Source organism: Gallus gallus, chromosome 10, assembly GCF_016699485.2.
Source record: "Gallus gallus isolate bGalGal1 chromosome 10, bGalGal1.mat.broiler.GRCg7b, whole genome shotgun sequence".
NCBI lineage: Eukaryota > Metazoa > Chordata > Aves > Galliformes > Phasianidae > Gallus > Gallus gallus.
This window is the reverse complement of record NC_052541.1, coordinates 17,039,743-17,052,815: the sequence shown is the minus strand read 5'-3', so window position 1 is coordinate 17,052,815 and position 13,073 is coordinate 17,039,743. Positions and strand designations below refer to the sequence as shown.

The 13,073-nt window shown below is 38.9% G+C and overlaps 1 protein-coding gene across 18 annotated transcripts in view; it reads right to left on the bottom strand.

Moving 5' to 3' along the window:
* MEF2A (myocyte enhancer factor 2A) overlaps window positions 1–13,073 on the bottom strand; it is a 78,117-nt gene that overhangs the window by 45,488 nt on the left and 19,556 nt on the right. For all 18 annotated transcript variants that reach the window (XM_015292072.4, XM_015292075.4, XM_015292074.4 and 15 more), the window contains exon 2: window positions 4,149–4,347. In XM_015292072.4, the coding sequence (XP_015147558.1) occupies window positions 4,149–4,202 (54 nt within the window). In that variant the 5' untranslated portion in view covers window positions 4,203–4,347. The remainder of the gene's footprint in view (window positions 1–4,148; window positions 4,348–13,073) is intronic.

Sequence of the window (13,073 nt, the reverse complement as noted above, 5' to 3'; positions counted from 1 at the left end):
CATGCAAGCACGACTTCATACTGCTTTCCTTCTATCTGCTGCTCCTTCCCCAGTAACTGTGCTGTCAGTGCTCCGTGCTAACCACTTTCTGTTCTCATCTACCAGTATTGCATAATACTGAACAAATTGCCTATCAGCTTTAAATCTCCCTGTTTCTAAAATAAGCACAATTCTCCAAGGGGATAGGGAAGTTTCATGTTTGAAAGTGTGTGATTTGGATTTTGTATATTCTTTTAACCATCTAAAGGCAGACACACCACACGTACAATGAAAATGCACGCAGAACATACGACAAAGACATTCCCAGTGCAAGGATGAGGCTGAGCTAAAAATAAGCCATGTTAACAGGAGAAATTGCTATGATTGTTGCCAAGGCAGTACTGTGAACTACTACGGGCACACACCAACAAAGACAAGAGAATCATTTGTTTATACACGTTTAAGACCACAGATTTTAATTTTATTTTTTATGTTAAGAAGTCTTCTCTGCTATTTCAATTTACACTGAGGACAGCAAAAGCAATTCTCACTTAAGGGTTCCTGCGCCTTGCATCCGACCGAAATTAAATAGGTATTAAAATATTACTTTAAAATATTCCTTACTTTCAACTTCCTTCTAGCACAAATATTGTTGAAGAGCAATATTTTTGCAGAACACAGAAGGGTTGGTTGTTCCTGCTTTTATTTCAAATTTCCATGGTGCATATTTACCAAAAAAAATCCCACATGAAATGTTCTTATCGTATGCAAGAAAATGGATGCCAATCAACTAAGCCCAGAGAGCATACCTAGCACATTCTGCACAAAGAGTTAAGATTTGTAACAAAACTTAGGACTTCTTGGTTTGGGGGAAGGGTGAGTCATTACTTCAAAAGCTGCACTACTGAAGCATTAAAATCAGGGGAAAAGAAACCTCCCAGGGATTCTGTTGATCTAGTCTTGACCTCATTCTGAAGAAGCTAGTTCAGAATCTCAAAGTTAATGTCAGGCAATGATCCAGTTCTTTCTACTTCTCCAAACCAATGCAAATAATGACAAAGCAGCCTTTTGTTACTTGGGCTCATCCACTACTAGTCAAATTTACCCAAGGACTGAACAATTCAAGACAAGAGCAAATAAGTTCCTTTAAACACCTCCATGGCTGCATGGAAGGAAGAGGAGCGGATCATTTTTTTCCACAGATGCAGTCAGATAAACTACAACCCCAGTTCCACCTACGTTCCTATTCCATGCTTCTAAGAAACACTTTAAAGACCTAACTACACAACAAAGCCCCATGCAAGGCCTGAACAATCTGTATTCAGATACTTGTAAACGTTTTTATTCAGCGTTTTTAAAGGGTATTCAGATAGCAGCCCTAGACACAACACTCCCTCTGTAACTATTTTATGTTAAGCGTTCAAACTCACTCAAGGTTCAACTATGGCAAGTAGATCATCTTTATCTACTTATTGTTGACAATTACAATGCATTAGTGAGCCAAAAGTCCAATAGGCTTCATCTTAGTTCATCTACTGCTTGTACTCTGTTTTCAGTCATCATTTCAACAAGCTGAACAAGTACAGAAGTTTTAACGGGTTGTATTTCCCAAAATAGGTGGAAATTTTGCTATCCAATATATCCTATATATTACAAAACAGCAGTTTTTTAAGACCACACAAAAAACAAAACCGATGCATCTTCATTGCAGGCCAACGGCCTCCTCAATACTACTCTAATATCACTTCACAAAGAAGGGCAGAGGAGGAACAGAGTAAAGGCAGCAAGATTGAGCTCCTTTGATATCTAATTTACTGTACTTTATTCTCTTCGTCTTAATGAACATAAATGCCTGACAGCTCATTCAAGCAGATAAGACTGCTTAATTAATAACACAATGACAGTCTCAAGACAATTGTAATCCCCCAGAGTAATGGTCTATATAAAATTGTTTTGAGCTCACATACAATCTCATTAGAAATAAGATGCTTCTGATAAAACAAGAGTTTTTATTCCCACAAGTTATACAGACCCGCTACAAGCACAAATAGAAACGTGATAGAACTGTATTTCCAAACAAAAAAACACTAAGCAGAAAGACAGGACATCACCCACATCTTCATCAGTGACCTACTAATCAGCTACTCATACTACCAAAAAACTCATGGAATACAAATGAACTATGCTCTGTGGTTAGCAAAATAAGCCCTAACTACACCCCTTCTCTAGCTCAATGAAAAAAATTCTTCAAAGTAAATTCATATCTAATAGATATCCTGTGCATCAGGGCATCCCTTTATGTCAAAGCAGCATGTAATTGCTGCCAAAAAACACTGATCACCCATGGGATTAAAGAACATCATCAACATTTCTACAAAACATGGCTCCACTGACAAAAGCTATTTCATATCTTTAAAATCTGCTTCCACAGGAAAAGGAAATGGCAAACCTAACTCCAGTGTTAAGTTAGGGCCAAAAAGCTCTTCCTAATCACTGTGAAGCCAAAAAATATGCTTGCCAAACAATATCGAAAGGAAAGTTGAAGAGTTTAATCCCCATATTTTGCTTCAGTCTATGCAGAGCAGCTAAAAATTCAAACAAAGTACTATTTCCCTTCCTCTCCATGCAAAAAAAAAAAAAAAAAGTAACAATCTCAGCAATGATATGGATATATAAAAAAAGATATTTCTAACTTCAAACATGACAAAAACAGCAAGTTTATAACTTATTCTCCAAGCAAGTTAAAGGGGGGTAGGAAGGTGAGGAGAATAACCAATTTCTACCTCCTCAACTTGTCTGAAGTTCCAGAGCAAGATCTGAAAGAAATTACAATTCCTCTGCTTTTACTATGTGTACTTAAGACATTTATCTACATCAAACACACAGTCACTGTGTGATTAAAGCTGTTCAAACACAATACTTGGCTTTCTCCCAAACTCCAATAATACTTTTCTGCTATATATAGCCTTCTCAGAGTTTACACTGCTTTAAAGTGATACAGGGAGAAAAACAATCCTGATTTTGCATACAAAACAATGGGCTTTGAGCTGGCACATCAGCAGCAAGACAGTCTTACGGAATTCTATCACAACCCCAACATCAATCACTATCTTTCTGAAAAGATAAATAACACCAAGCTGGTGCTCAACAGAAGTTAAAAAAGAAAAGCCAAAAGTAGGAAGGGAATAGAAAAAAAACCATTGCTATACATCCATATTTTGCATTCATCTTGAACACTGAGTGCAACTCTGGGTCCCTTTGCCATCAGAAAGAACACAGCACTCAAGAATGTTTAGAGGCAAGCAGTGAGTACGATCACACGTGGAATAAATTCTGTGTAAAGACAACTAAGTAAGCTAGAATGCTTAAGCCTGAAAACAGCTATTTAAAGAGAAAATAAGAAAATATGACAGAGTTCCACAGAATAACAAGCAAGACAGAGACAGACCAGACAGGGACTGACTTGTGCCTCTTTCATAGAAGAGCTAAAAAATAAGCAGAAGCATAACTAAACAAAATGAAAAGGGCTTTCTTGAAACAGCATACAACAAACCTACAGACAGTCTGAGCCAAAAAAATGTTGTAAATGCTGCAACTTTATAAGGGCTCAAAGGATGACTGAACAAGTCCACTGGGACAGGGGGGTGGAAATCCATTAATGGTTACTAAATATACGGAAACCACATCCAGCTCAGGAAATCGCTGAGCTAAGAATAGTTAGAACCTGGAAGAGGATTACAGGGCAGCGTAACATGTGCATCTCTATCCTACACAACACTGGTTATTTGTTTCAGACCATCACTGGATAAAAGGTACTGATTAGCTGGATATTTAGTCAGACTCACGACAACTACTCCTGAAGATCAGAAGTCATCCTGATGCAGAGCTGCATCATAAATACTTGTACTGTATGGGAACAGCAGCTACATAGTGAATTTGATTTAAAGGAGCCACTGCTGTAACTTATAACAATAATGTCCCCTAAAAATGTGATTAATAAAAAAAAAAATCAAGAGATGTTTCTTCTGTTTTCTGGTAATGTCATCTGTAGACACAGGAAGACACTGAGCAGCTCTAGAAGGGTGAATGAAGACAACAAACGTACTTCAGTCTCCATTCATTTTTAGGAATGCTGGCGGCCATGCTCACACAGATTTCCCGGTTCTCACCTGTCTGTTCCGTTCGTCCATTATTCTCGTGATCTGTATTTTCTTTCTCCCCATTTTCAGTCTCTTCTTTCCCTTCCTTTGCAATCCAGAAATATACTAATCCAAGAAATTTCACCCTTCGGTATTTTAACACATGATACAGTCTTTTTTTACTTTGTCTTCAGCTTGAGAAATGGTTCCTATATCTTCTTATAAGACCCTAAAAAAGAAAGTGGAAAAAATTAATGATGCTTTCTCATCAGTTTTATATTTCCTATTTGTCTCATACAATTATCATTCCAATAATGAAACAAAGTAATGACAATAGCAAATTTGTTTTCCTAAACTAAATGACATTCTGTTTCATAGAACAGCATTTGGGGTTGAGCACGGGGGTGTGAGATACAACAGAACTGGGAATGCCTGTACTTAAACATGATGGAAATCACAGAAAATGTTCTCTCAACAGAACTACTCCACAGCTACCAAGGTGCTAACAGATAATTATGAAGTGCACACAGCAACACTCTCCACAACAGCCTGCGAGTCTCACATTTGCCAATAAAGCAATCACCAGTCCAGCACTTGAGTTTGGTAAGCTGTTTAGGAAGATTAAGGTGCATGTGAATTGGAAACCCAAAGTGCCTTCATAATATTTTCATGTGGCAATAATTCATCAAATCAGTGTGCTCAGCACTGACTTTTAAGAAACTTCACGTGCATTTTCACTTTCAAAATAATCACAGCAATGAAGTAAAGCAAAAAGCAACCTTCTAAGCCATATACCTACAGTGCTCAAATTAACATCAACTCAACAAAATGAGAGAAATACTGAAAATAAATAGCCCCCAGAACATCGACCGTACATTAAAATGCATACTCAGAGATTAATTAGGTACACCTCACTCAATTACCACCTAACAGTCATTAAAACAAAAGGGTAAAAACAGCTACAACATCAGTTCATAACCTCTCTGATTTTCCAACCCAAAACATCTCCAGAAATCAAGTGCTGCATATTTTAATACGGGTGTCACAATGCCAGATCCTTCAGGCCATGTGTAGAAAGTGGTGCAACCACATCACCATCAGACAGCTAATAGGCAGAGACAGCAAGAGGCGATTAGTCACAGGCTGCACTTCACAACACATCCCGTTTACACTGAGGAAACAGCCATGCCATTCTGATGCAGCTCGGGGTAAAAACACAGAAGAGGAAAAAAATAGAGGCAGAGGAATATCATGAAATGAAGGGATGTCATCTTATATTTACCTGATAGCAACAAGGAATTGTTTTGGTAGAACATAAAATGTCCAGCAGTACTTAGAAATACCGTTCAGTGGAATTGAAGACCAAATGAACACTAAGACTATGTGATGTCCATTGGTCAAAGCGAAACGAGCTTGAAGTTATTTATACTTCACAACACTTGACATGCATGCAGTGTTGCATCCCTTGTATTTTCTTCATGGAAAAATAATAATTCTTCCAAGGAGTTTCTAAACGAGTATTAATAGCAAGTCAAGGCCAGAGCAGGAAACGTCCACACAGCCGAGTGCAGAGCAAGTATCTGACATGGAAAACAACAGCTGGCACACAATTTTCTACTTTCTCATTGAAAATACACCAAGAATATCCACCAGACTATTAAGCTTGAATTCATAAAACACGCAGACTTAAGTCAGCTGCCTCATTCTCTTAAAAAAGATTCACCCCTTGTCTGATTACATTAAATTTAGTTCTGCAAAAGTCCTGTTGCATTCCTTGAACGCAGCTAATAAAAGGGTCTCTATGAGCAGCTATTTAAAATTTTGTATGGCTTCACTTTTAAATACAACATACATGATTGAGATCACTGTCTGAGCACATACAGAATTAGCAGACTCCTGTGTCTGCTCTGCAAAAGCAGCCATCAACACAGCCAGTACCTGAGAGTTGATATCCACAGACTCTGAATGATACAAGGCAGACAACTGTTGTCTTCATCCATCATGTCAGTCCTGATTTCCGTGCCTTGTACATTCCTTCAGGTACCTTGGCTCAAAACTAAACAATACCATCCCCATCAATCTCTTCTTACACAAAAGCTGTTTCTGGCCAGCAATGCTGTACTCCTTCCCACCCTCTCCCATTTCTCTCTGCTCTTCCTGAAACATAAGGACCAGCAGTGTGAACCTCATATAAGGTAAGAGATCTATAAACATTTGCAATCATTTCCCATAAATGTATGCTGCTGCAGCTTTATTTTCCCTCCTGGTTAGTAGCAGAACTGACACCAGTCTGTCCCTGCTACGCGACTGTATCAAAAACATACCTAGCAGTTCTTACTGTGTCATGTCATGTCTCTACTGCAAACACGCCTTAAGTCACAAAGCCTCTTCATTCAGATCATCAACACATTTTTGCCCAAGTAAAGGAAAGTTAAAAGGGTCAATGCACATTAATTTCCAAATGTAAACATGAAACTAATGTTAAAAAACCATGTGAATGGTAAAGTTATACTTCCTGAGGTAACTGAACCAAATTACAACCACCAAAACAAACTGCTTTCCATCGACTTTCATGGGCACATAGAAGCAAAATCTTTTTTGGTGAGAATGTCACATATCTATTAAGCAAAACAGTAAGGGGAAAAAAAGAAGGAAAAAAACCCCACATGCTTCATGATAAGGTTCAAGCAGAAAACAATGCCAGCTCACAGTAACAGCAAGAAAAAATGAGGTTGGCAGCTGTCTAAGTACAAGCCTCTGTTATTATATAAAAGTAACATTTATTCAAATTTTCTGGACTGACTCTTTCCTCAATCCATCCTCTGGATTGATTCTTTTTCCACACATGTGGAAACGCCCCATTAAATAATGAAAGACATCAGAACCATATGCAGAAATCTACCTTCGTGGCTGCATATTTTCAGCAACTCAGATCAGTTCATTTATTCTCAAGATTGCTTACAGTTTCATAAATAGCGGAAGAGATACAACTTTAAAGCGAGGAAACTGTATCTGACCTACTTACAAAGATTCTTTCAAGGGTTCAGTGGAAACAAATTACATCTGTGCAGAACTCTACAAGGTCTTGAAGCTTTCTGGCAGAACAGGTTAGGAAAAACTGTGTCAGAATTATAATCCTTCCATTTATTTTCCTTGTATTTCCCTCTGCTTCTCTTTGTTTTCTTGGAACTTCCATTTCCCCCATCATGGTTACAGGTTACATCTGACAGCCACATCAGCTCATGTACTGCAACGCACATGAAGGAACGGAAGTCATGAAGTCAGACAGCCTCCATGGTAACTCTCAGAGACCTTCACTACATGGATTTGTACAGATCCGTTTTATATTGCTCAGCCTTGCCTGGGGGTTACTAAACAGGAGAGAGTAATGCTGGCCAAAAACGTCCTTCTGTAGCCTTATAGGAGCCAGCGCTGGGTATTTTGGTAGATCTGGTTATTGTACCTCCAAGCATGATCTGATAGGCACAGACTGCACAACCAACTCAAGGCTGAGCAGCCCATCGTTCATAGTTCTAATACTCTGCATGCTCAACAAGGACACAACCAGAATACATTCACAGACATGACTACGAAGATGAGGCCCATTACCAGCTCCTGACTGCTATGCATTAGCAGAGCAGATAACACAGAGCATCTCATTCTTCTGTACTGCCTACAGACACTGAAGTGTCGTCCTCCCCCATCCACAGCTCCAAGGGGAAATGGCTAGAGAAAAAACGAATGCCGTCACCAAGATCATTAATCAGAAGCTGGAGCTGGGTCAAACATCACTCTCAGACTCTGTTCCACTGTCACACCCTCTAAGGGAACTAAGTCCATGTAAAATATAACTCCACACTTTTTTTTTTTTCTTTTTTTTTTTTTTCTTTTGCTATATTTTGAACTCATTTATCAAAACATATTCATCCTGATTTGGATCTGCACTGAAGCCAGCTGAGAGCCACGGGCTGTCACCACAGGGCTCCAGACACTCTGCCAGCCCTGCTCCAAAACACACTGCTGCAACTTAGATTTTAAAATTAACATTTCAAGTACAAGGACTCCACTACCTATAGGTTTGCATTTAATAGAAACAAAGCTCCAATTCTCACTATGTTTTTTGTAGAAGTTTGCAAAAAATATTTCCTACAATCCCAGTTCTATAGCCCTGTCATCATTAGCTGCTGTACGTAATCAACAATAAGTGCAGAACAATAGCATGGTCTACCCCTTGAAAACAAGACTGCAAGTTGCCACTGATCTCTCACTTCTTGCTGTGCAGCAATATTAGGAAATACATGTGTTTTCCATCCTCTGTTTTAGTCATTCTAGATCCAGCACAGCCTTGCAGTCAGTCAGACCAGCCTCACAGCTCCAAGGTCCTCAGCTAGCAAGTGATACAGAAGTATTGTTAGAGAACAATAACTCAAGCCTTAGCCAAAAGAATGTTTTTTCAAGTGGGACAACATAAAAAACAGGAAGCCATACACAATTCTTTATTGATACTCTTTATGTGTGATAAAGCACTCATTTCTTTCAGCTGCAGAGAACACCACACATGGAAGTATCAATGTGTTTCTCATTAGAACATTTAAATCATCTCCTAAGAGTGGATATGGTCCTTAAATTCAATAATCAAAAGACTAACTCTACTTTTGACCTTCTTATTTGTAAGTTACACACCTTTTTGAATCAACTTTGCAAGACTCATTAGAAAAGACCTCATAGTACTGTATTAAAAAAAACAGTCTTACTGAAGAACTGCAACTCTTGAATATCAAACACTGTTTCTCAACGTGGACTTTTCTGCCACTTCTTTTTTAACAGCAGTACGTCCTGCCTAAAACAAAGCTGAATAACCACATCTTCCTGTGAACATGGCTACAAAATTCTGAACTGCGTAACAAATGAGCTGGGATTTGGATGCTTGCTTTCCAAACAAGTTCTATTACCCCTAGTGCACATGCTTTTTAAGGAGAGATTTCCCTGAGCTGGGTGACCAAACAGATTTCAGGAACCATCAGCACCAGCTCCATGAAGAGCAGCAGTGTCCTGGATCAGGGACAGCCAGGAGTTCTGCTGCCAGTTAATCACAATTAGATGGGTTCACATTCCCACTAAACTCAGTGCCCAAACGTTGTTCACATTGGTACACTGTTAGAAGCTTTCTTGGCCTACTGAAGTCCAGAAAACACATTCTATTCTGAATGTTTTTAGTTTCCAGAAGCAGAACAGCCATTACCAAGTTACCTGTAAAAACACACATCTTGACTATGTATTTTCTTTATGACATTAAATTCTACCTTCTCATTCCTATTTCTTTAAAATTATCCTAACGATTCAGATATCACTACCTTAAAAAGCACTTTCACAAGCACCTGACCACACCAGGCACAATCAAAGGGTTTTTCATCACCTTACAAGAGAAGAACAAAATAGGCAGTTTCCAATGACCGTATTTGCCAAGTAGCACAGAGCTCTCTTCTGGTTAGTAGAACACTTTCCCAAGGAATTTTCTTCAGGTTTATTGGTGCATTCTTAGAAAATACTAACAATGTTACATCCCACTAAGTTAGATCATAGGGAAAAGAAACAACTAAGTTCCCACTGGGAATTTCATTTCCAAAAGTCTTCATGTTCCACCAGTTATCTCAGTGACACTCAGACTTTAATTACTGCTATCTTGGCTCGTTACTTGCTCCATTTCAACTCAAGTTCATAGATGAGAAGAATATAAATAATCTTATTTGGAAAAAAAAAACAACCCAAAACCAAGCAACACTTGCATTTGGTAAAGGTATCACATCTCACTATCTCTAAGTTCTTAGCAGTGCCCCTGTCCTCCATGTCACGTTACACCTACACTAATCACAATGGAAACCAGAGCAAACAGGACTCTGAGTGGTGACTGAAGCAGGTGGACAGAAGATGGTTTCACAGTTACAACCACTGAATACTGTTGTAAAGCCTTACCTTGAATGAGTCAGATTTCTGTGAAATTCTAGACAAGCTGCATAGCCATTTTTTTCATGTATATGGTCACTATTTTCATCAGTCCATAGATCCTGGCCTTGAAATGCTCTTTCAAACTGTATTAAACTGTAAAAGCTGTACTTCAGTTTTCTTCTGAAAATGCCAAATAAACAACTCCCCATTTAAGAAAAAGTGTCCATACTTGGTAAATTAAAACTGATTGGTGTACAACTAGCATTGTTCCCAAAGGTAAGACAGAAACCACAGTAGATTTTTCCTTAGTTTGCATGCATACAAAAGGCATTTGATTGCCCATATGTTTTAGTTTTTTTCTACTGGAAACTAAACCTAGATGGTAAGTTGTGAGCTAAACTTATTTAACACTTATTAACTCACTTAGAAACCATACTGATGCTGTGATTTGCATCAAGATCGGTAAAGCTCAGCTCAGCACACTTCTGATTGCTCATCAGTGACTAAACTTCTAATAATTCACTTTTCCTTTTCACAAGAGGAAGAGTGCCCACTCTGCCTACAGAGCACAAACTGCTGAGCTCAGGCCGCAAACAGCCGCATAACAGCCACTTCACCACTTGTTATCGACCAAACATCACTGCAATCAGAAACATCTACAGCTGACTGCAGGAATGTAACAGGATACAAAGGCAGCCAAAGCTTTCACAGGGCTCTGCTTACACCTTCTCCTTATATAGTTTCCTCAAAGCAGACTTCATAAAATCTGACATTGGTGGAGTGTGAAGTTTTTAGCAAGAGACAAAAGCAAGTATATGAGAGAATGGAAATGCAGAAGGATAATAAACAAGATTCTTCCCTGAGCACTGTACCTTGGACAGCAGGTCATGGCTTCCAAGTAAGACTTCAGTCAACAGAGGCTTTGTAAGGCAGAGCAACACACCCTCATATTTAAGAAACTTCCTCCCGTGGTTCAGCTGATTCTCAACTATGTGCTTCTTCCCGACCCTTTCTTGGTTTTTCATCAGGCCCTGCAGGAGCATCAGGCTCCCACCTTCTTGTCTGGCTCTCACTGCTCCAGCAGTGATGGGTGGTCCCACAACCACTCTCCTTAGCATACTCAATTTCTTACTGAACACACATTTCCAGTCTTCCAGGGTTCCACACAATCCACATTCCCTTTTTAAGGGAACAAGTCAGGAAAAATGGGGAAAAGTAGAAAAGATATCACATAACAAAGAATCTGGAAGAAGCTTTAAACCACTGAGCAATTATCCAGAAAGCTTTCTTGATAATTTATTCAATGTCTGATTAAATAACAGCATGCAGTCATATTGTTGAAGTGCAACAATTATAAACCAGAGACAAGACAGCATACTGCTGAAAACAGCCTGTATGCCTCACTGAGACATTCAGCAACCCTAAAGACGCCTACAAGTTTCTCACCAAGGTTCGTGGTAAGACTCTAGTGGTAACATTCAGCTGCATTTGTTCAAAGCTCAGTCTCTTCTAAAATTCAGGTACACCACCAGCTTAAACTTCTACGTAAGAAAGACAGTTAGCATATACCAGAAATTAAAAGCAAATCCCAGTGAAGTATTCCTTGCACCTTTTTAAGCAAACAGCCATTTTATACTTTGTAATAAAACACCATTTTGGTAGGGGGTGGGGGAACAACAGGGGAGGTGTTTGAGAGCACGCAGTGCACGTCCTTTTCAAACACGCATGAAGAGTACCCTTGTAATCTAAATGTTTTAGAATCTAATTGACACAGTCAGGTAGCAAATAATAAAATAACATACAAGTGAGATTATTCCACTCAAGTATGCCTCAGGAACAATCTATTGCAGAAGATGAAATCAAAGCAGAATTACAGACAGCCTTAATGAACTTGGGAAGATGGTGCTAGGCACCCACAGCCAAAAAGCCACCTGATTCCTAAGAACTCTAATTCCAGCAGCCACTTGTAAAAGCAGCCTAGAATGAAGTTCCTCAGGACCTAAAAGCATCTTATTGATTAAGGTACTTCACAGCTCATTTCTTTTTCTTGCTCAAGCCCAAACTTAAGGCCCTCCACCTGGACGCCTATGTTCCTAAAACAACACCAAGCTAAGACTATCCAAATCAACCAGTGGTCAGACCACTTAAGGACAGTTAATTACATATACATACATGCCCCCATGCCTGTAAGTTACTATTTACATTGCAGTAAATTCAGTTATTGAGAAAAGAGTATTATTCTAAATATTTTCTGCTGTTGAATCCAATCTTTTCCTTTATTGGCAGCTGACACGTAGTAATCTGATTATTCATACATCATAATAACACAAACCCAGCCACCTTGACTCACATAAACATTACCTAAACTACACTGAATATAGCACAGGGAATCTTCAGATAAGAACTGTTCTCTAAATAGAAACAGTTTCCTGAAAAGAAACCTAATTCTAAAATTAGCTCACTCAGAAACAACTTTTCCTGAACAGCGCCAATAAAGCAGCACACAGAGCACTGGTTTAGCTGGTATGGAGAAATCATGACGTTACAGTAACTCTATCACTGAGTGTATGGGCAGGGCAGAGCATACAATACAACAATTTTAATCCACCTTTCTTGCAGACAACAGTATATAACAAACTTCAGTCATTCGATCCTAAGTAATATTACTGTTCCACAGCAAAACTGCATGCAAGTGGTGTGCAGCAGGAAGCAATGTTAACAGTTTCTGAAGTCAGTTGGCCTATCCTTTAAAAACCTAGTGACTATAAATAAATAAAAAAAAAGAGAACAGTCTGACCAGTTTGTTCCAATAATCGCATCAAAAGCATTAAACAGTGCACTGGAAATCTTCAAAACTTCCCGCATATTTTAATGTTTCTTCCTGTCCACAAATACTGACAAATACGTTACCCACAAATGTTTTCAAAAGAGAGCAAACCTTAAAAGCACATTTTAAGCACAACAGCAGGATGATATCTAAGCAGTGCAGCAGTCACTGTATGCGCAGGA